The sequence below is a fragment of the Nannobrachium achirus genome (genome assembly GCF_963921795.1).
Source record: "Nannobrachium achirus genome assembly, chromosome: 12".
NCBI classification, from domain to species: domain Eukaryota; kingdom Metazoa; phylum Chordata; class Actinopteri; order Myctophiformes; family Myctophidae; genus Nannobrachium; species Nannobrachium achirus.
Window position 1 is genome coordinate 17,904,315 of NC_137832.1, and position 24,321 is coordinate 17,928,635.

A 24,321-nucleotide genomic window follows, 5' to 3' on the forward strand; every position below is an offset into this window, starting at 1 on the left:
CCTTTATACATGTCTACAGAACTGCTGTGACAATAAATGGCAGATTAATCGTGGGGTATTATCGTTCAGGCAACAGGTCCCACTACTGTGAGATGAAACCAGACTTGAAATCTGAAACGACTCCCTAGTTTCCAGTTACGGCCCTGGGGTCTGAACATACTTGAACCCATTTAATTGCCCATCTAAAATGTTAAACAGATACAAAATTACAACTACTGTACAAAGTTGAAATGAGTTTACACATTTTTATTGAGCAACATGTCCAATATACATTGCATTAACATAAAATGGAAAAAATAAAAATAAAACTAAGAATTGGGGTTAGGATGGGTTACCTGGACACACCATTTTCAGGGCATATTGCTTAATGACATTTCAAGCGCACCGAGTCTGTGCAAATACAGTGAACACCGGTCAGAGGAGGTCATGGTATGTTAGAAAACTTAGTAAAAGGTTATGTTAACAGCAGTTATATGACCCTTCATGAAGTCTACGGAAACATACTAACTGTACACATCACATCCACTCATAATGTACTTACAATAGTATATGCTACAATTTTATATGGGACTAGCCCACAGCAAACCTTATTGCATGTGCCATGAATTGGTTAGCAATTTATATACCATCGTCATACAGTATATGATGATGGTATTGTATGTACATTAAAGATGATTAAAATGGTAGTATATACGTTATGGCTTACAGTCAGCTACACCATCAATGAAAGCAGACTTTAAAGTTCTTGGTAGCCTGCTCTCACTCAAACCAATTTCAAGCAATGATTGTGCATATTTTACAATAAAACCTACCTGCAGCACTATTCTGTCCATTTCCACTAAATAATACTGTACTAACTACCTTTGAATTTAGGTGCAACTTTGAAGAATTACAACCTGATAAAAGGAGAAAAGGGAAGCAAGAAAGGCTTTTTTTTAAGATGAGATGGTTAATGTCAAAGAATACAGCAGTAATCTTAGGCTTGGTGCATTAAGATGTTCAGTAGGACTTTAGGAAGCTGCTGATCTAAGTGTGGTCTACAATCTATAGCTATGAGTGAATGTGAATTATACATATCATTAACTAACACTGATTGAAAGCCAAAATGTACCATCACAAAGAAAGGAAGAGAGTCTAACCTAAATCTATGCTGGAGCCCATACATTTCCCCCATGTGACAAAATAAATCAAAAACCACAATCCTCTTCAAACTTCTTGTCCTACTTGTTGAGGTAAGCTCAGATGCCAGTTAACCACAGAATAATTACAGTTTAGGCAAAGGTTTCCTATACACTACTTTTTGGTTGCCCATGGTTTAGGATTAACATTGTGAAAAGACATTAGACAAGACATGATAATTAATAGACATCTTGATTATCAAACAAGGGCTAGGTCTTAAAGGGAAGGGTCAGTTATTTTAGAAGCCTGTCCTACAGATTACTTCTCATGTTATTTCTGATAAGGTGGCACCAGCAGTGTGTATACTTTGTTAGCCATGCCAGCACAAACAAATTAAGTTGAAAATCACAACCCAATATAAATGCAAGTCATGCCATGCAAGTGAACTACTTGGAGGGACACTTGATATTAGCAAAATAATAAGGTACTTCTATGCATTTTTTGCAATCACATTAATTACAAATGATAACAGGAGACTGTGGTGCCTATTTTCTAGAAAAAGACTAAGATGAGCCAATGTGCCAATTTGGAACGTTGCAATGGTTTAACAGGACAGGCTTCTAAACATCCTGGGCTTTTGCCTTTAAAACCACAAGCATACCAAAAATATTCATGGAGTGCAAAACCTCCACGAGGAAGTCAAGCCAACAAAAAGGCAGCAGTGATTAAGTGACAGTGTTGAAAATAGGGCTTAAGTTAATTATGGTGGTAGTTTTGATGAAAAGAGATTTAGTGAGGACTTTATGCTAACTGTCTTTTACACTTTCGAGCACAATTTTGTCCACTAAATTGCATAAGAAACCTGGTATAAAGTAGAAACTGTTCAGCAGCAGATAAAAAAGCAAGTTAATTTACAGTAGTGACATATCTTACATCATTATATTTTCAAAATAAATAAAATTAAATATACACTTCCAGGTAGGAAATGGGCAAATTTCGCTGGTAGGGATCACAAAATGGCTCATCTTGCAAAAAACATTAACCTTTCACAATGGTTGGAGCCAACCAATTCCTTTGACTGGCAAAAGAAGGGGTGCAAAAGCCTTTTGCAGAAATCTTCCCTCTGAAGGCATTTCCTTTAACTGAAAAAAGGGGGTACAGGACATTCATAATCATTTTTTTGGCCAAGCAAGAAGTCAATATCAGTTTCATTGATCTTTAATTCATGAAAACACATTTACTTACCCTGGAACTTAGCTATTGAGAATCACTCCTAATCAAATGCCATCTCTTGACTTTTTCTTACACAGCGGGCCACCTTCCTCTTGAATTCACCATTAGGGTCCTCCCTCCACTCTTTCTGTATGAGCAATGTGAGATTCTTTTAACAATATATATTCTAAACCCTACTTCAGCTGCATCACAATATATTCTAAAACCTATTCCAGCTGTATAGACGATTCCATCATCTGCTGCAAGGCTAGTTTAAATGATTATTACCAATATGTTTGTTCTAATCTAGAATATTCAGTGGTTCTCACTCAGGCATTGACACTAAGGCTTGCCCACCTGCCCCCGGCAGGTAAATAAAACCTTCGGGCAGGTGAAGTTTGCTTTCAGGTTGCCTGACCGGGCAAGTGCTCATTTAAGAGAGGACGCAACCGTCTATAAAGACAAAAACAGATATCTGTCTAAACACCTGAACATGGCCAGCACGCTCTTCTTCTGGTCTGCGGAATGTCAAAAAAGAGCACTGTTTTTACTGTTGCTACACTTAAAAATGAAAAAGAAGTGTGAAACCATAGACATATTCAATCATAGCTATGTAGGTATTTGGATTTGTAAGTATTGAGGTACAGTATGAACTCTTTATCGCACAGCCAGAGAAAGTAAAAGAAATAAGTGTTAAATTGAGCGGTAATTAAAAGCTCATCTATAATTTTATAATGGACGATTTACTTTTCGGGGAAGTGGGCCTGACCTTTGGGCAAGTAGAACATGACCTGTACTTGCCCGACCGGCAAGTGCCTCTGAGACCTTAAAGGCCCATTCCCACTGGGCCAGATAACAGATATCTGGAGAAATATCTCCAGATATCTTTTATCTGGCCCAGTGGGAATGGGCCTTTAGTGTGTCAACCCCTGGTTCTTATTGTATAAACATTTTAGGTTTTGAGGTTAGATGTTATGAGCCTTTCTATTTTTTGTCAGTTTCTTTCTTTTTTACTTTGTACAGTTCCTGCACAATACATGTATACGTTTTTAAATTCAATATAAACAATAAAAAATATGAATTCACAGGTACAGTGGATAGTAAAAAAAAAAAAAAGAAAAAACTCACCGCAGCGTCCACATTAGCTGGTGAATCACTGTTGGGATCAGCCAGCATAGAGATGACACTAATCATGATTGTCTCTACAGTGTGGATAGGAAGCCAACGCTCTTCAGGTTTCTCATAGCCAAATTTGTCTTCTCCAGGCTCATGCAGAATCGAGATACACACGTCCCCATTCTTTGCAACTGTGAATACAGATAAAATGTATTTAATATTTCTCATTTCTCTTTTCTTTTTTACTTACTGACTAGTTAAGAATCCAAACAGCTTTATTTTTTATTGGAGGAGTTTCATAGCAAGAAAAGGTATTGGTGTGCAATGTGCATATCGTCACTGTCGGGCAGAAACCTTGTATCTCCAAGTTTCAAGTTTGTACAATTTTTCACCAAGTAAAGCCCTGCTTCATCATACAAGGCTGTTACACAAAAGCAGTGAAAACAGCCGAGCATCCGTGCTTGTAGATCTGCTATTTTCACTAGTTAAGTTCATTTTTAAAACGATAAATACAAAACAAACGGTCTTGGACATACAAGGTTTCCACCCAACAACAACGATATGCTGTATCTGTGCCTATCAAGGCATATTTGATGTACGTATTGGGATATATTACGCAAGATCAAATTCTGATCCTTTCTACATCAGTTATAATCAGGTAGGTCTCATAAACCACCATCACGCACAACTTGAGCCAGTGAGGCAGAAATGTGTTTAGCTGTGTCTAAAATGTCTCCAGTTGTGGCGTGGATGGTCAAATTCAACCTGGACCTCTTAAGATCTGTTTAGTGTGACGCCAATCTCACTATAACACAAAGCAACAAAACAAACAAGATTTGTAGCAAGCATTAGAAACATATAGAAATATAAAGAAAATGTAGTGATGAAAAACAAAAGCAATCCAAACGCCAGTTGTAATGTCTGTGATGCAAGTGATTCCATAAATGTCAAGGTGAAGCATCTAACAAGTTATCAATACATTTAGAAGTGATGCCGGACAGCATGTTAGACGTTTTGTAAGTGTTTACCATTTGGATGCCAGAGTTCCGTGATGAACTTCATCTTGGGAGGTCGTAGAGGATAATCATAAGGAAAAGTGAGGTATGCTTTGAAAAACCCACCTTCACTGCGATAGGGAAAACAATTAAAAAGATGACAAAATGGTGAGAAACTGTCATATGTATGTGTGAGTTTGTATATATATATATATATGAGACATGCAACCCGAACATATCAGTCTCAATGCTCTTCTGTAAATATTTTCTGACTTACAATAGGGTGTCTTGTGGTCCTATGATGACAACTTCCCATTTGTAAATGTCTTCATCATCTATCAGACCCGCGGAAAAGCCCTCTACTGGGTTTTTGTTGAGCTCTGAAACAAAGACACTTGCATCAACTCTTAAACATAATCTACTACCCCAGCTTTACCTGACAATGTGCTTAGGAGTCTGTAGAGATCTTTCAGTTGGAGCTACATTAATATAGTAGCCTAAATCATCTATCTCATCACTGTGCTTCAGCTGTGGTTACCATATGAGCCCTACCCTGGCATCCTCATTCAGGCACAAACATGCAGTGAAAATAGCCAATCTAAAAGGTCAATGTGCTGCGTTGCCAACTTATAGATCAGCTATTTTCAGGGAAGTGATTTGGTGTACAGGGGGGAAAAAAGCAGTGGACCTTCAATAGAGCACTAAGTACATGGGGGCTATGTGGTTAAAACAGGTAAAAATATGGAAAGAGGCAAATGAATAACAAACGTTAGTTTTGAACTCAAACACTACACAATGCCTACTAAGTAAAAGGGCCATAGTTAGCTGGAAATGCTTTTTTGTCATGGGTTTGTGTCCTGGTCAAAACTGTATGAGACTTGAATAAAAGGTTTGCAAATATTTCATGAAAAAAAGTAAGCATAGTTTCTGATAATGTTGCAAAAACCTCTCTAAAGCTTATTATTCTAGAAAACCACAAACATGATTTTTTAAATTAAACAGTTTGATATCTGCATAATTAGGTTTATGTATTGCAATATGTATTTTTAATGCACAGACAAATCAAAGCTGCCCACATATTATAGACCTTATTGAGCTCTGTTTACCAGTTTACTAAAGGACATGGACCTCCAAAATATGTATTTTTCATTATCATTATAATAATTATTATTATTATGTGGTATTTGACAGAAAACTAGACATGCAGAGAAACAACACTTCATATTGTTAACATCAATCACATCCTAGCATCAGAACAATGGAGTTCCATCTCTGTATGGACTCAAACCCATTACAATGCGGGTTCCTCGAGTGAAATCCACTGTGCTAGAGCTGCTTTCAGGAGGGCTTCAACGTGCAGGTGGACCATTTTGTTATTTGGCACCAGTTACACAGTTGGACAATAAAATGTTTAGCTTGAAAGCAAACATTAAGCCACCGCAGTCCAAGTCTCCAACAATAACAGATGGGACTCTGCACTGATTATTCCTTTGTTCCTTTGCTAACTAATGTCGAATCTGCTAAACCCCGGTTATTGAGGTTAACTTGGCATTACTGTTTAATGTTAACCCAACAAGCCTGTTTAATTCTGGCCAAAACAATATGCATGTATGAAAAATGTTACGAAAACAACCTACAGGAGGGGGGGTTTGCGGTGGTAAGACAATAAACAGCTAGCGTTAAGTCCACTGGGGTAAAGCTCTGCGTTGCTACGAGCTAGCATGGTAGCCACTGGCTGGGTGCGCTGGTCAATTTATTCATCTGTTCACCAGTTTATATTACCTGCCAATTGTTTTCGGAGAAGTAATGCTGATTGTTCAGTCATGGTACGTGGACTTTAACAAAAAAAAAAAAAAGTAAACGTTCTGTCGCCAAATACTGCCCAGAAAATGAAGATGGAATGGAAGTGACGTCCTCCTTTGCTAACGTTCAGCTAGCTGGCTCTGCTCTGACTTGGCTTGCTGTTGTTTCCCTCTGTTTTGACACAAGCTTCAGCTGCTGGCCACTGAGAGTGCGCATGCGCGGCTTTGCACGTTGCTGATCCGGTTTGGTGGTCTATTGCTGATCCGGTTTGGTGGTCTACAGCCATAGAGTATATATAAAAGTCTACAGCGGATACGGAAACAGTGTGTGCATAGTGTGTGTGTGTGTGTGTGTGTGTGTGTGTGTGTGTGTGTGTGTGTGTGTGTGTGTGTGTGTGTGTGTGTGTGTGTGTGTGTGTGTGTGCGTGCGTGCGCGCGCGCGCGCGCGGGCAGGTTACCGGATACAGCAACATTTTACTCTCTGATTTTACTGGAACATCAAAGCTGTAAATTCAATTCAAAGGAGCTTTATTGGCATGAGAAAACATATGTTTACATTGCCAATGCAAGTGTTACAAATAAAATAAAAACAGTTGAAAATGGGGAACATAATAGCCTACTAATATCTTTAACTCACCGAGTTATGTGCCGTTAATGGACAGAATAGTAGACAGACTTTTGGCACCTCCGCGTGGTCCAAGTGAACACTGCAGAGCTCTCCCGACCTCCGTTCAGCCAATCACAAGGCGCGCATTCTCAAATTATTCACCCCCTTTTACTACGGACTCCATTATCGCCAACGGTTGAATGCGGGATTGTGGTCGCTGTCACTTTAAAAAATACGCCATATTTGTTCCACCAGTGAGAAGAAGCTACTACCCAGCGATAGCCGTTTGAAGAAACCACAAACAAACCTGTACCTGCAAACAACAGTGATCCTAAGTAGCACCTTTATTCACAGCATCCACTATGAACGTGATAGATCATGTACGAGACATGGCCGCGGCGGGACTGCACTCCAACGTCCGGATCATGAGCAGTTTGTTGCTGACCATGAGCAACAACAACCCGTAAGTATAAACAACAGCGATGTGGGATCCGTTTATTTGCTGGAATCTAAACTCTCTATGCCACGGATGCTGCTGCTTGCCCATCATGTACAGTGGTTTCAAACCTTTTCATGTCAAGACACGTATTAGCCCACCACACGGACCCCCATTTTATTTAAAAGATATGCCAGGGACCCCCCATAAGAGAAGATTTTTACGGTTATCCTCCTCAACCATTTTAATTTCAAGGATCCACATTAGTTTGACATGCAATGGCTTCGGACCCCATTTAAAAGTATTTATATCTCTGAGACCCCTTATATTGTAAAATCAATGTTTATTTAACTCTTGAGAGTGTACAAATACAAATGTACGTTCTCTGAGCTAGCCGCAAATTGCAACTCTAGATCTTTATTGATAATTGGATGAATCTAGGGTTGCAATACCTCCCATAGGCAGCCAATGCATCAAAACGTTGTTTTGCTATCTGATTGTATTAAACGACGTCAAACTCATCAATATTGCGGCTCTATGGAAAGCTTGCATAATCCTCTTTCTATCTGCAAAGTGTTTGTTTCAGAAAAATCCACCGTAGACATGTTATGAGCCAGTTTCTATCAAGAAATTTGGTTAAGGTGATCATTTTTTCTAAGTCCTGGAGTTTGGAAGCGCTTGTGGAAAATCGCTCAACGGTCCTGTGACCACCTGGTTCCAAATGTCACATAATGCAGGAGGCAGCGGGACGTTTCGTTATAGAAGACGAGCGCTTCCGAAGTTCAACACTTAGAATATAAACCATGTCTCCTCGGATTTCTTGACAGAAAATAAATCATAACATGTTTACGGTGGATTTTTCTGAAACAAACACTTTGCAGATAGAAAGAGGATTATGCAAGCTTTCCATAGAGCCGCAATATTGGTGGGTTTGACGTCGTTTAATACAATCATATAGCAAAACAACGTGTTGATGCATTGGATCCCTATGGGAGGTATTGCAACCCTAGATTCATCCAAATATAAATAAATCTAGTGTTGCAATTTGCGGCTAACCCATAGCCATAAGAGTCCATTTGCATGGTTCCTATTATTAACTGTCATTTAGCTGGGGATCCCCTGTAACTTCCTCAAGGACCCCTGGGGTCCTCGGACCCCACTTTGAGAACCAATGACGTAAACAATGTTTAACATTGTGTTTATCACATTTCTGATTTTAGACATAGATACTGATAAAGCACCTGCCAGGCTGCCACTGCAGAGCCATTATTGGTGGAAAACATTTTATTTTTGCTGCTTTGTCGTCATTAATACTGGAGCTATCAAACGTGAGTTGCAGCCCCTATTTTCTGCACCTGGAAAAGATTTAACACATTGGATGAGTAAGCTAAATGTTATTTACACATTACACAACGTTTCCTTTCTCCAAGCAGAGTGTGTTTTTCACTTGCTGGTATTTGATTTGTTTTCCCTTCCAAAAATGTTCATTTGAAAGCAATAGAACTGAGTGATGTTACTGTTAGCCCCCGTGATCAGCCCACTTTGATCAGCTGATTTGAAACGACACAGTTTATTCATACCTGGGCTGGGGGGAAATCCAGGTGTCTAAGCGGCAAGATCAGGGGTCTTCAACTAGGGATGGTCCGATCAGGTTTTTTGGAACCGATCACCGATCACAAAAGTTTGATCACCCGATACCGATCAATCACCGATCCGATCAAGTTATTATTTATATATTATTTATATTTTCTAAATGTTAATGTTTTGACTTTAATTCATTCATTCACTCATGAATTCATTTATATATTTGCCTTATAGTTATTTACCAGCATTACTATGTATTTATTATCATAGTAGTAACTAATTATTCCTTCAGCACTGTGGAAATCAATACCCCAAAATGGCCTCAAGTGGGCATACTGAACGGCCTGTTGATCGGATGCACCGATCGGATCGGATCGGTGAATTTACCTTTTGATCTAAACCACCGATTATCGCCGATCACGCTTTGATCGGCCCGATCCGATCCATTGCCGATTGATCGGTAACATCTCTATCTTCAACGTTTTCAGGCCAAGGACCCCTTAGTTAAGAGAGGGAGATGTAGCAGGGTCCTAGCCTCACAACAGCCAGACTCTCCCAGGGGAGAAAGGAAGCACATTGGTGATGACGTAGCTATGGCCTGCGAGGCTAGCAGGGACCCTCACAACCTGTTCATAGATTCCATATCCATCAGTGTATTTTGGATTCATGTCAATTTGTGTTTTCAGATATTTAACCACTTGAACCGGCAATACTTAATAAACTTCACCTTTTACTCTGTACTTGGTCTGCCCTTTTTCCCCTCTACACCAAACCTCTTTGCCGAAAATAGCTGATCTACTGAGCTTGTAGATCTGCTATTTTTGGCTACAGTTATCAGGATATGGACACTAGGGTTCAAGTGGTTAACATAAAAAGGATTGGAAGATTTAGTAGTAACTCTGAGGACCCCCTAGGTGTCCCGGAACTGGCTAGAAAGATAATAATAATAATAATAATAATGGATTGCATTTTTATAGCGCTTTTCTAAGCAAGTTGCGAACTCAAAGCGCTTACAATGTTCCATTCATTCATACATTGGGAGGTGAAGCGGTGAACAGTCAACGCCAGCGTCCTCACTTCCCACATTCACACACCAATGGTGGCAACTGACAAGCTAACACCATTGGAGGCAACGCGGGGTTCAGTGTCTTGCCCAAGGACACTTCGACATGTAGACAGGAGTAGCCGGGATGTGAACCGCCGACCCACAGACCATTGGCCACCCGCTCTACTTCCTGAGCCACAGCCGCCCCTAAAGATCATTCATCAACTAGGCGTCTGCACTTCTTATTTACGCAATGCTTGATTCCAGTCTGACTTCTAATATCCTTCTCCTTTTTTTTTGTAGAGAACTATTCTCTCCTTCACAGAAGTACCAGCTGTTAGTTTACCATGCTGATGCCATCTTCCATGATAAGGAGTACCGCAACGCTGCCTGTAAGTACAGCATGGCACTGCAGCAGAAGAAGGTTATCAGCAAAACCTCTAAAGTTCGGACATCAACCGGTGGCGGTGCTTCCAACATGCAGACACAGGTATTTCGTTTTTTTCTTTGCGTTCCATATGTAACATTTGAAAATAATCAGTGTTGGGGCTTGGTGATATTAAACACATGAATAATACTGGGAAAATTTGCCTTTGAGAATTCAACTACAGGCCTGATTTGTGGTCTGGCCTTGCCTGGTTAATAAACCAGACCGAACACAACACCACCCCCTGGCGGTAGTGGTGTTGTAGTACGGTCTGGCACCGATCCATTGAGATTCTATTTCCTCAACCAGCTTCAAGGGTTGGCCAATCAGGGTTGTATACTTGGGGCACGTGGTTTGTGTAGGCTTGGGGCATGTGGTTTAGCCCGCCCCCCGGAAATGAAAGCTCTTCCTGAAATCCCAGACTCTCTTCCCAAAACGAAGTGTGTGATAGAGGCTGGCGACGCCAGGCAAAGTCTGGCCAGGTTTATTCCGTTCCACTAAAGCCAAGCCAGGCTGACAAGGAGCGACTTTGTCAATCCAGATTGAATGTGTGTTCACGTCTTCCCCAGTAGACCATGCGGTTCTATTAGGGATGTGCGCGTGTATTCGGTTATCCGTGTACACGGTTTGTAAACCACTATTTGTTTTGAAAATACAATTCGATTATTCTATTAAATATATTTTTAATTATTGAGATATTAACTTTATTAAACATTTAAACTCTGCGCCCATATTACTGTCTTGTCTTAATAAAATTTTACTTTTTAACAAGCAAATTAAGCAATCCCTTGGTTGATTTGCGGAGCATGACTGTCTGTGTCACAGTCTGACTGACTGTTGCGCGCTGCAGTGGTCGCACTGACCTGCAGTGAGTGTGCATGGCTGCACGCAGCCACACACCAGGCAGGCTGTCCGCTGGCAAGTAAATTAATGGCAATTAAGCGACGTGTATCTTAAAGATACTGGATGTGAATCACTCGCCTGCACGCTGCATCTGTGATCCGGTCCATGAATTAATCCATATTTTGAGGTGAGAACAAGCCAAGGAGAATGCTTAATCATACATTGGCTGAGTATGGAATACCATTATGTAGCTAAACTTTGAAGAGAACAGAGCTGTTGCTCAGTTACTATAGCGACTCCAGTCAGACAGACATCAGCTGTTGTAGCGACCAAGCTGAGACTGATGCGCTAATTATTGATCTGACCCAGATTCACGCAATGACGTAATTGATCAATTTGAGCAAGATTTCAATATTATATAACATTTTAAAAGGCTTTTATATACTCTTGATACTTTTTTCAAACGAGGTTTGCCCTAATAGATCGAAGTGCTCAGTTTTGGCTATTTTCTGTGTGAAATTACAATAAAAAAAAAATAACAATTAATTTTCGACTAGTCGAGTATTCGTTTACAAAATTGTCGTGTACACGTCAGTGAAATTAGTCGCTAGGAACATCCCTAGGTTCTATATAATGTTTTAACTTCACAGATAGATTTCCATGGTAGCTAATGTGAAATTGCTTTCCTGAAACAGTCATGGCAAACATATCCAGGTTAACCGTCTGAGTTAATCTAGCGAGATAACTCAGCTTTCATGAAACCAAATCATGGCTGATCCTTATTTAATTAAGACAGGATATCTGGTAAATCCCGGCTTAATCCCCAATCTAGGTTTCGTGAAACAGGCCCCAGATAACTACGGTGTCATCAGCCTGACTTCATGTATCATTGCAAAGCTGTACAACTGCATGATATGTAACAGGATATACACACTTTTTAGAGTCTGATTAATCACTTGTTGTCATATTGTTTTTAAATCTCTGATAGTAATGCCATATCCCTGAAAAATGAATTAATGATTGAATCAGTGTCACTTGAGAGTTGTGACTTGTGAGAGGTGTTAAAGGGCAGTGTTGCGACGCAAGGCTTGAAACCGTAACTTATAATTTGGAGACATGATGTTTTAAAGCAACCATATATCGTTTCAACATTTTCAGAGCTTGCCTTCAGAGATTGAGGTGAAATATAAAATTGCAGAATGCTACACCATCCTGAAGCTGGATAAAGATGCCGTCGCTGTGCTCGACGGGATTCCATCCAGACAGAGAACACCTAAGGTAGGTTGAATTCAGTATTCTGCCAGTCCAACTGGCAGGTAATAATCCATCATTTGGAGGTTTTAAGGGGGTTCCACATGGTATGCAGTTGCCGTCGGGGCTGCCGCTAGGATCAGCAGTGCCCGCACCGCGGTGAGACACAAACACACCCGCTCAGTGAGTAAATGCTGCGCGGTATTTCACAAAGATGAACACAATCCATCTCTCACCGCCCGCCTACGCATGCACAAACGAGCACGCTCGCGGGGATTTCACGGGACCGTGCCCGCTCTCCTCGCCGCCCCAAAACTTCGCTGCGCGGCCAAAAAGGCCGCCCGCCTCTCATTGAAAATGAATTACTAGCGTGTGGAATCCCCTTTATTCTGTTTTAAATGATTTGCCTGGTGAATTGTAAACGTAGCCGTTAATTTCTGGTATTGGCCAGTTTGTTAGAGGTTGAAAAATCCTGCATAATCCAGAATAAACCTAGTGCTATTTCTCACAAATATCGGTTATGTTAGTTCTAAACGCAAATTTAAATGTACTGATTTCTTTTTTGTGTTTCTTTTCACTCTTACGTCAGATCAACATGATGCTTGCCAACCTGTACAGAAAGGCTGGCCAAGAGCGTTCTGCTGTCACCAGCTATAAAGAGGTCCTGAGACAGTGCCCCCTTGCCCTGGATGCCATCATTGGTATTACTCTTATATAAATAAATGCTTGGACATGTCTGCACTTGTCAACACCGCAGCCCTGGCGGGGATACTTTAGGCCTAGAATTATTGAATGCTTTAGCTATTGAAAAATAGCAGATATACAAGCTCACAGCGCGGCACCGAGTGCCGCACTGCGAGCTTGTAGATCTGCTATTTTTGAAAAAGTCGTGAAAATGTGTGCAAATCTTTGAACGTATGTATTTTCAAAGCGAATGTTTGTAACTCAAATTCTGCTTCTGGGTGGTCCCTGGAACTAAATATTTTGAGATGGGGGTCGGTGGCCAAATAAATATAATTTTGGGGGTCCTTCACATGAAAAGGTTTGAGAACCACTGACATAGTAGTCTCTCAAGAACAGACTAACTGAGCTCCAGTTAAGTGAAAAGGACCTTTTCTTTGACGATGGCTAGCCAGATTGCTGACATAGAAACACAGGGTTTTTCAAAAAAAACATAGAAGGATTCAAAAGACACTTATAGAATCGGGTCAAAATTCTAATTTTCACGATTTTTCAAAAATAGCAGATCTACAAGCTCGCAGCGCGGCACTCGGTGCCGCGCTGTGAGCTTGTATATCTGCTGTTTTTCATTAGTTAAAGCATAAAATAATGATACACAATAATGTGTACCCGTTCTGAATGGGTTTAAATGTGTTAAATGTTTTACGCTCCCCTCCACTCTACCCCGCAGGTCTCTTGTCTCTGTCTGTGAAGGGAGCCGAAGTGGCCTCCATGACCATGGATGTAATCCAGAGCATCCCCAACCTGGACTGGCTCTCTGTGTGGATCAAAGCGTATGCATTCATACACGCTGGGGACAACAACAGAGCCATCAATACTATTTGGTGAGCAGTTTAGTAATAACCATAGTGACCGATTGATTATAAAACAGTCGCGTCATATGGTTACTTGTTTGAGCACACTTTTAACGAACAATTGTTCCATCATTTCTTAAAGTGATCCCTGACTAATACGACAAATATGCCTTAATACATTATAATTGTCCTCTATAATTACAATGTAAAATTAAAAACACCTTAAATATTTTATTTCTTCTAGAAATAGCTAATCTTTCACTCAATAGGGGAAATGCCTGTCGCAAGTTGATGATGTCATAAATGTAATTTGTGATCTATCCCTATGGAATTTATGGAATGCATGTGCAAATAAAAACAAACGTAATACTTCCTATGGTTAATATGAGCATCAAATCAATATTTCAAATGTGTTTGTGGTTTATTTTGCACATGCCTGCCATAAATTAGACCACACAAACATTTATGACATCATCAACTTGCGACAGGCATTTCCCCTATTGACTGAAAGATTAGCTATTTCTAGAAGAAATAAAATATTTGAGATGTTTTTAATTGTACATTGTAGTTATAGAGGACAATTATAATGTATTAAGGCATATTTGTCGTATTAGCCAGGGATCCCTTTAAAGGGACTACGCCATGAATTTCTAATTTTTCGAAATGTTCTTGTTTTTTGGTCTTCCCAGTGTCTCTTCCAGCCCTAAATATATATATATATATATATATATATATATATATATATATATATATATGAGGTAAAGTGGTGCAAAAATTGGAATGATACAGAGAAGATTAGCATGGTGCCATGGTATCTTCTCTGTATCGTTCCAATTTTAGCCAAAAGACAGCGCCCTGTTGCCAACAAAGGGCATTTTGGTATTGCATCTGAAATGGCTTGGAATTAGAGACAGACAGACAACATGAAATTTCAATATCTGAGTGGCTGTTTAGGCTAAAACCTGTATAAAACCGTATTATGGACCAATATTTATATAAAATATATATTTTTTAAAAGCATGGTGTGGCCCCTTTTAAGATTTGTGTGGGCACGTGCATGCGTGTCTGTCTGTTAACCCATTTAGAACGGGTACACATTATTGTGTATCATTATTTTATGCTTTAACTATTGAAAAATAGCAGATATACAGTAGATCTGCTATTTTCTTTTTTTATCGTGAAAATTAGAATTTTGACCCGATTCTATAAGTGTCTTTTGAATCCTTCTAAGATTTTTTGAAAAACCCATGTTTCTATGTCAGCAATCTGGCTAGCCTTCGTCAAAGAAAAGATCCTTTTCACTTAAATGGAGCTCAGTTAGTCTGTTCTTGAGAGACTACTACGTCAGTGGTTCTCAAACTCTTTCATGTGAAGGACCCCCAAAATGATATTTATTTCGCCACGGACCCACATCTCAAAATATCTAGTTCCAGGGACCCCCCCCAGAAGCAAAATTTGAGTTACAAACGTTCGCTTTGAAAACACATATTATTCAAAGATTTGCACACATTTTCACGACTTTTTCAAAAATAGCAGATCTACAAGCTCGCAGCGCGGCACTCGGTGCCGCGCTGTGAGCTTGTATATCTGCTATTTTTCACTGGTTAAAGCATTCAATAATTCTAGGCCCTAACGTCTCCTGTCCTCACACAGTTCTCTGGAAAAGAAGTCTCTGTTGCGTGACAACGTCGACCTGCTGGTGAGCCTGGCAGACGTCTACTTCCGGGCAGGTGACACCAAGAACTCCATCCTAAGGTTTGAGCAAGCCCAGATGTTGGACCCATATCTAATTAAAGGTACAGTGCAGCCAAGGAGTACTGTTTGCCTCACTGTCTTTAGCTCCATTCCAGCTAGGGGTGGGCGATATGGTGATAACTATCGTTGAGACGATACAATGTCTCCGCGATATGCCTTTTCAGAGGTATCGTACATATTGTGATACAATTGAGGGAGCCTTGTAAGAAATCTTGTTTAATCGTTAATACAGAGATTCATTGCAGAATTCATTTAAACCTGCATTTTGGTCTAAATCAGTTGTTCTCAAACTTTAAAATGTCAAGGTCTCTACTTAACTCTGACAGTATATAAATGAAACCAAATGTTGTCAGAGTTACATACTTGTAAAGCTCAATTTAGACCTCCCAAAAGGAACCCAGAGTTCAGAGTAGTTTTGTCAAGTAACTTAAAAAATAACCATAAAAACCAATGTGAAAAAGAATCGTGATAAAATCGTGTATCGTGATACAGCTTGGGAAAATATCGTGATATTTTATTTTTCCATATCGCCCACCCCTAATTCCAGCAGTGGAGAGCCAGGTTTCATGGCAGATCTTATAGTTGGTGTTTGCCATGTCATTTGCTGCCAGGTATGGATGTGTATGGCTACCTGATGGCCAGGGAAGGACACCTGGAGGATGTGGAGGTCTTGGGAGGAAGACTGTTTAACATCTCAGACCAGCATGCCGAGCCTTGGGTCATTTCTGGGTGAGTTGGCAGATCTAAAATGTATCGGGATTTAAAAGTTTTGTGACTAAAAGCAGTGATGTGATTTCCTTTTTTTTTTAAGGAAAAAGTAAAACCTTGTTTATCCCAAAGTCAAGACTGTATAAATATTCCAGTTACAGACCTCATCTTTAAACCAGACATTATAGTATCTTGGAGTGATTTACGCTGTTGTTATTGTATCAACCTTTCCTTAGTCTTTCAAAGAATCATAGCTGTATGTTCTTCTAAAGGTTCCCATGGTCATGAAATTCCTGGAAATATTTTGAAATTAGAAAAATATTTTTCCAGTACTGGAAAAGTTTTGGAATTGATCACGGGTCCTGGAAGGTCCTGGAAAAAATAGCTATGCATTGTCTTTGGTTATTGATTTTGTTAATCCCTCTGAAATGACAAATTCAACATTGGCCAAATTGTCAAATATTAGAGTCAGAAATCTACACGCGTTGCGAGGCGTTGTGAGCATGCAGATCTGCTATTTTCACAATAAAACCGTGTTGTACAAATTAAATTCCTCTACTCTTAGTGCTCGTCAGGCAGGGTTCAAATATGATTATTTCGGGGGTTGAGAACCACTGGCATACACTACCTGTCTTTGGGCATTGCGCATAGGAGTAAACGACTCGTTATTGAGCTGAATTATTGTTATATAGTCCTGGAAATCGGGTTAAATATTCTGGAAAAGTTTTGGAAATGAATTGGTAAAGATGTGTGGGAACCCTGCTTCTATATATTTCTGAAAACAATGCTGCATATTATATTATATTTACACTGTACTGGTCATGACATAATTCACTAGGCGAGACTTTATATTAAATGTCTTTTCATGTCTTTTGTTCAGTTGTCATAGCTTTTATAGCAAGCGTTACTCTCGTGCGCTCTACCTGGGCGCCAAGGCCATCCAGCTGAACAGTAACAGTGTTCAGGCCCTCCTCCTGAAGGGGGCAGCGCTGAGAAACATGGGCCGTGTACAGGAGGCCATCATCCATTTCAGAGAAGCTATGCGCCTGGCACCATGCCGCCTGGACTGCTATGAAGGCAAGTAATGCTATTACACTTTAAGTAATTGTTTCCTATCAATTTGTACATTTGATAGTAGTAGCATTTAGAAGCCAAGCACTACTTCAACCCTATTAGCTGTATTGGATACATACAGTGGTGTGATATGGATTTTAGAAGTGGTGCCCCTCTAAATTCATGACGTCACGTGCGCGCACACGTGCGTGTGTGCACGCATTCCTGCTGCGCTGTGCTAGTCGAAATACTGTATTCAACATCACAACATTTTTTATGTAGCCTAATTATATTTCTTATTTATTTACATTGGTTTTTTTTTTAAGATTTGTTTTTTTGGCTTTTTTATGCCTTTATTTGATAGGACAGTAGGCTGACAGGAAATGGGGAGAGAGATGGGGAATGACATGTGGCAAAGGTCGTCCGGATCGGGAATCGAACCGGCGACACCAGCAGGCATCATAGCCTAGTATGTGGTATGCGCCTTGACCACCAGGCCAGCGGGCGCCCCTTATTTACATTGTTAATTAGTTTCAATTAATGTATTTTCCTATAAGTTTTATATAAAATACCTTTACATACATAGTCTTTACTTTACTTACCCACACACACAGTAAAGCCTGCTAACTCCTTTCGGAACTCTCCCTCCGCTATGCATGCAGCTCTGACAAAAGGACCCATTTCAGGGAGAGGTTCCGAAAGGAGCTAAATGTCGTGAACGTGCTGCTGGCCAAGTGTAAATGAGGACGTAGGTGACAACTGCCTACCCGAGTATTGTTATGCAAAGCAGCTAGCCAGGTAGGGGACTGAAGTGTTCGTGCCATAGAGTTATGGTTCGTGCTGACCGCGGCATCACACAACTTGACGACGCGCGTGTGTGCGTGAATGTGGGGCGTGCGTGCGTGCGTGCAGCTTGAGAAGTCTGGGCTTGCCGAGACCATGGCATCTCACCCCTGGATAAATATCAGAAACTCTTTTAACAATAATGGCCTCTACCCCACCTAGGTTTAATTGATTGTTACCTGGCATCCAACGGAATTCGAGAGGCAATGGGGATGGCCAACAACATCTACAAGACTTTGGGAGCCAACGCACAGACCCTGACCATCCTAGCCACAGTGTGCCTAGAAGATCCAGTGACCCAAGAGAAAGCCAAACCCCTGTTGGACAAAGCACTTGCCCAGAGGCCCGACTATACCAAAGCTGTGGTGAAAAAGGCAGAACTGCTAAGTACGTAGGACTGTTTCAGTTCAGTATTTATTACGACCAGGTTTCAGTCAACTGCTGTAACTTTCTTTTTATAGAATAATACACATTTATTTTGATTAACATTTTTTTATTAGTGGGTCATTTTTAGTTTTTATTCATTTACAGCATACATGGGCAACTGGCGGCCCGGGGGCCACATGCGGCCCCCACCTTCACTTATTGTGGCCCGCAGGTTAATATCGGAGTACTGATATATTATTGATTGATTTCAGCTGTTACAATTCCAAACTTGGAAAAATGACCTGCTTTAATTACTTCATTCTATATTAGTAGCTAATGTATTTGTATTTAAGTTCATAAAGTTAAAGGAGCTATAGTCAACTTTTTCTTGAAAAACGGATGCTAAAATAAAAATAATGTTTCGAAAATATTTTATAAAAAAATAAGCTTCATTCAAAAATTACCACAAAAAGTGTAAAATAATGATAAAATAATCATTTTGGCCATTGTCAGACCGACACTTTGTTTACATTCTAGTCTATAGACTAGGATGTAAACAAAGTGTCGGCCCTACAATGAAACAATTGACTATAGCTCCTTTAACATAAGAACACATAAATGCATTTGAAATTTAAAAACAGAAGAGCTTGTAGATCAGCTATTTTTGCTGTGTATATGCATTGTGGCCCTCAGTCTGGAGTGAGTGTGAAAATGTAGTGGCCCTCTCCATCATCAAAGTTGCCCACCCCTGATTTATAGTAACTAGCCCTTACCCGTTCAAAGATATGAGCTCCGAAATGATGTGCAGTGTGTGGGTTATGGGATGTGCACTGTGCACACAGTATATGAGGGATGGAAAGTAACTTTAACTGGTGCTTGCATGCTAATATGTAGGAGCATCAATGTAAGAAATACCCGTTCCATTTAACGGCTACAGAGATACTGTGTACCGATCTGCATGTTTTTTGGACAACATCTGTAACAGGGCCAGAACCCCCCCCCCCCCCCGCCCGCCCGCCCGCCCGCCCGCCCGCCTGCACACACACATGATGTGCAGTGTGTGGGTTATGGGATGTGCACTGTGCACACAGTATATGAGGGATGGAAAGTAACTTTAACTGGTGCTTGCATGCTAATATGTAGGAGCATCAATGTAAGAAATACCCGTTCCATTTAACGGCTACAGAGATACTGTGTACCGATCTGCATGATTTTTGGACAACATCTGTAACAGGGCCAGAACCCCCCCCCCCCCCCCCCCCTGCCCGCCCGCCCGCATGCACACCCCCCCCCCCCCCCCCCACCCCCCCGTGTGTGTGTGTGTGTGGGTTTGTGTGTGATTGTGCATGGCCTGAACAACAGCGCCCCTCCCTTAACATGTGTGGTCACAAAAGGTACTGTAGGCTAAATAGATATAGATACACCATAAAAATGCTAATATACAGCATACGATTTGTGAAAGTGACAAACGGGCTTCACAGTTATGTCAGGTGTGTTCATATGCTGATGGTGATGCGATTTCAGATCAATTGCTCCAGCCACCGAGGAGAAACGCTGAGACAGACAGACACTCACTCACTCACTCACTCACTCACTCACTCAGACATTCGCAAAATTATAGTATAGATGTATTGCCATGCTAAAAGAATGTATTAATGCTTAATGTGTTCTTTGGAAGGTCGGGAACAGAAACACGAAGAAGGGATCGCTCTCCTCCGGAATGCATTGGCCAATCAGAGTGATTGTGTCCTGCACAGAATGCTGGGCGACTTCCTCGTGGCAGTTAATGATTACCAAGAGGCCATGGACCAGTACAGCATAGCACTGAGGTAACAACATGCTGTGCGGTTATATCTTTTTAACATCAGTCTGATCCTCGCCCACGTTTAACCCATTTAGACCGGGAACACAAATCTGTGTCATGTTAGATTTGAACCACTTTAACCATTATTTTATGCTTTAGCTATTGAAAAATAGCGAATATGCAAGCTTGCGAGCTTGTAGATCTGTAGAACATTTGTGCAAGTCTTAAGGCCCATTCCCACTGGGCCACATAACAGATAAAAAAAATCTCTTTCTCCAGATATCTTTCCATTCAAAGTGGATGGTAGATACAGATACAAAAAAAATATCTGCCACAGATAAAAGAAATATCTGTGGCAGATATTGTTTGTCACGGACCATCAAAATTACATGCATTTGGCCGTGGACCCCTGTCTCAAAATATGTTGTTCCAGGGATCCCCCAGAAGCAAATATTTGAGTTACAAATGTTGGCTTTTTTCAAAAATAGCAGATCTACAAGCTCGCAGCGCAACACTCGGTGCCGCGCTGTGAGCTTGTATATCTGCTATTTTTCAATTGTTTGAAAAATAAATACAGGGTTCCCACGGTCATGAAATTCCTGGAAATATTTTGAAATTAGACAAATATTAAAACCTGATTATTTCGGGGCTCACGGCCTGAAAAGGTTGAGAACCACTGGCATACACTACCTGTCTTTGGGCATTGCGCATAGGAGTAAGCGACCTGTTATTGAGCTGAATTATTGTTATATAGTCCTGGAAATTGGGTTAAATATTCTGGAAAGGTTTTGGAAATGAATTGGTAAAAATGTGTGGGAACCCTGAATAAATAATTCTAGGCCTAAATTACACGAATCTTCGTGTTTTGTCTCTGTTAAAAAGCCTGGATCCCAACGACCAGAAGTCTTTGGAAGGCATGCAGAAGATGGAGAAGGAGGAGAGCCCCACGGACGCCACCGTAGAGCTGGACGGAGACGACATGGAGGGCAGTGGCGAGGACGGGGACCTGGAGGGCAGTGACAGCGAAGCGGCGCAGTGGGCAGACCAGGAACAGTGGTTTGGTATGCAGTGACCCTGGCTTACTGGAGAGATGCCTCTGAAGAGATGCTGGGTCACTCGCAGGCACCACACAGTCTTTACTCTCACAACACTGTGTTCTTCTCGGGGCATCCTCTTTCCAGGGCAGTGCGAGATATATGTTATGTTATTATACGAGATGTAAATCGATCACTAAGGAAGTGAGGGCATCCATGAAACATTTAAGGGCATTGTCACACATACTGTATGCAGGGATTGACACTAAGGCTTGCCCACCTGCACCCGGCAGGTAAATAAAACCTTCGGGCAGGTGAAGTTTGCTTTCACGTTGCCCGACCTGGCAAGTGCTTGTTTGAGAGGGGACGCAACCGTCTATAAACACAACACCAGATATCTGTCTAAACACCTGAACATGACCAGCGCGCTCTGTCTTCTGGTCTGTGGAATGTAAAATAAGAGCACTGTTTACCTATAATGTGCTGTTTTTACTGTTGCTATACTTAAAAATATAAAATAACAATTGTGAAACAGACATTCATGTAGAAACATATACTTATTTGGTATTTGGATTGGGTGGTATTGAGCTATGACATTTTTTATCGCACAGCCCCAGAAAGTAAAGAAAAGAAAGAAAGTGTTAAATTGAGCTGTAATAAATCTCTTACCTATCCTTTTATAATGGACAATTTACTTTTCGGGCAAGTGGGTATGACCTTTGGGCAAGTAGAACAAAACATGTACTTCTACTTGCCCGACGGGCAAGTGCCTCTGAGACCTTAGTGTCAACCCCTGCTGTATGCATCGTAGCCAACGCAAGCCGAGGCTTCAGACGCGTCAATTTCTCATGTTGTCTTGCAGGTTGTGGGCAGTGCCGGCGTGAGTGCGTAGTTTGTAGTGAGTGTGTAGTTTGTTTGACTAACATTGGAGGTTGGCTCGCTGAAAGAAAACTACATGCAAAATGCATGTCAACCACAGCACTTTTTTTCCTTTGATGCCCATTCAATATTCATCAATGATGGATGACCTCCAAGCTTCACATGCTTCAACACCACGGCATGCTCCACCCCATAGGGGCTTTTAAGCCGTGACATCATTTTGTAGGCAGAGGAGAATCTGCCCCCAGAGCATTTTCTGTCCCTCGCTATTTCAAAAAACAACGACTAAAAAATAACGACTAAAGTATAATTCTAACACTTTCCTTTCAACAACAAAGAGAAGAAAAATGTGTAAATAGTAAAAATAGTAAAAAGATTCACGGAAACTGGGGGCAGAAATTCTCCTCTGCCTACAAAATGATGTCATACTTAACAGCCCCTATAGAAGTGAATGAGGAAGCCAACGTTCTGATGCGTGTTTTAAGCATGTGTGTGACCATGCCCAGTTTGTTATTGGATGATCACATTGACACGTCCTGGTCTACAACAGGACCTTAGTGATTCTTTGGAGAAAGCATCTTAAAATCCTCTTTTTCCCTTCTTTTTTTTTAGCTCTGTTCGAGAAAAGATATATTTAAAGTAATGGAATTAAGCCTGTGACATTGCCATAACCTTGCTTCTTGTCTTGTTGGCTAGAAGGTAGAGATCTGTGAAATAAGTATGTATGATATCTCTGCTGCTCTTCTTAAGTGTTCCTTTTAGCACTGTTGCATTTGAGTTTTTTTTATATATCACGTCTCATTAAGATTGAGTTATATTTGTTTGCTTTTGTGTATCAGACGGTGGGGGAGTCCTTTGACTTGCATCTTTGAATTTTGAAATCTTTTAACTCTTAAGACAAATGTTAATAGCATTTTGTACATAATGTATAATAAATGGTTAAATACTGTCCCCTTATCACATGTTTTTGAGTGAAGATCATTCACGTGTCATATTTGAAAACACAAAGTGTTATGTATTATCTATCCACTTGAATCCTAGCATCCCTATTCTTGGGGTAGTAGTACATTGTGCTTGTACACATTAAGCTTGTTTTCGGGAAAGAGGTTTGAGGAACAGAACTGTTAACTCTTTCGGAAATCAAGCTAGTTACATTTTATGCACAGAGGAAATATACAAGTTCATTCATGTATAACTGTTTTATTTACCTGAAACCACAATTCATGTGATGCATTGTACAATTGCCGTCTGAAATTACAGTACAACAGTTTGGCGCAAACGCCACAGAAAGGACTGCTTTTCTTTTTTCATGGTATAATGTACACATCACATCGCTGCCATTCCTCGACACTGCAAAACCTGCCTTAAACATGTTGCACATCCAGTGCAAAAGCAGTAAGAGTCTGTTTGGTTATGTTACATAATCCCATAAAAGTATTTCCTTAGGAAAAATGACAGGTGTCTGAACTTGTTTTTTATATCTGTACCATTTCATTAATATATCTACTCCATTTAACAATACTATACATTGTTATTACACAAATCTGGTAAAGTAGATGGCTGACTGAAGAGGACATGCACCATGGAATATTGTATAATTGCTGCACATGAACTCGAACACCTTGGTCTACAAAGTATGTCTTGAGAACTGTCCTCTTTAGGATGAATTATACTCGAAAGGCTCTTCATGCAGGAGGGTGGAAGGATTGAGGACATCAGGATAGGCGAATCGAACGTTACAATTTATGGCCATCAGTCCAAAAAATAAATACTGAGAATTGACGGGACATGTCCTGGTTTGTATTTCTTTCTTGACATGCAGGTCTCAGAAGATGTGATGTTGTTCAAAACACACATGCACAACACTAAAACAAATCCGTACAGATCCTGCAAGGAATTGAGAGATG

At 40.5% G+C, this 24,321-nt stretch overlaps 2 protein-coding genes across 2 annotated transcripts; one reads left to right on the top strand and one right to left on the bottom strand.

The window, feature by feature from the left end:
* Window positions 1–231: 231 nt before the first annotated feature.
* On the bottom strand, window positions 232–6,400 carry LOC308295285 (ubiquitin-conjugating enzyme E2 G1-like). Its single transcript, XM_080738315.1, has 6 exons — window positions 6,225–6,400; window positions 4,720–4,822; window positions 4,476–4,573; window positions 3,460–3,638; window positions 2,365–2,479; window positions 232–2,261 (listed from the first exon to the last, which is right to left on the bottom strand). The coding sequence occupies exons 1-5, from the start codon at window positions 6,265–6,267 to the stop codon at window positions 2,393–2,395; spliced, it is 510 nt and encodes a 169-aa protein (XP_080594441.1). The 5' UTR covers window positions 6,268–6,400; the 3' UTR covers window positions 232–2,261; window positions 2,365–2,392.
* A 698-nt stretch (window positions 6,401–7,098) lies between these two features.
* anapc7 (anaphase promoting complex subunit 7) lies at window positions 7,099–23,363 on the top strand. Its single transcript, XM_080739523.1, has 11 exons — window positions 7,099–7,314; window positions 10,220–10,406; window positions 12,345–12,464; window positions 13,027–13,138; window positions 13,849–14,002; window positions 15,626–15,768; window positions 16,339–16,456; window positions 17,316–17,512; window positions 18,494–18,718; window positions 20,376–20,526; window positions 21,384–23,363. Exons 1-11 carry the CDS (start codon window positions 7,214–7,216, stop codon window positions 21,571–21,573), a joined length of 1,698 nt encoding a protein of 565 aa, XP_080595649.1. The 5' UTR covers window positions 7,099–7,213; the 3' UTR covers window positions 21,574–23,363.
* The last annotated feature ends 958 nt before the right edge of the window (window positions 23,364–24,321 follow it).

Bases quoted from the DNA above. Each gene is read 5' to 3' on its own strand.
- LOC308295285 (XM_080738315.1), bottom strand. From the start codon at position 6,267: ATGACTGAACAATCAGCATTACTTCTCCGAAAACAATTGGCAG. The intron at 4,574-4,719 runs GTAAGTCAGAAA...TCCCTATCGCAG, and splicing joins GGACCACAAGACACCCTATT to TGAAGGTGGGTTTTTCAAAG. The intron at 2,480-3,459 runs GTGAGTTTTTTC...TTGCTCATACAG, and splicing joins CAGCTAATGTGGACGCTGCG to AAAGAGTGGAGGGAGGACCC.
- anapc7 (XM_080739523.1), top strand. From the start codon at position 7,214: ATGAACGTGATAGATCATGTACGAGACATGGCCGCGGCGGGACTGCAC. The intron at 14,003-15,625 runs GTGAGCAGTTTA...GTCCTCACACAG, and splicing joins AGAGCCATCAATACTATTTG to TTCTCTGGAAAAGAAGTCTC. The intron at 20,527-21,383 runs GTAACAACATGC...TCTGTTAAAAAG, and splicing joins CAGTACAGCATAGCACTGAG to CCTGGATCCCAACGACCAGA.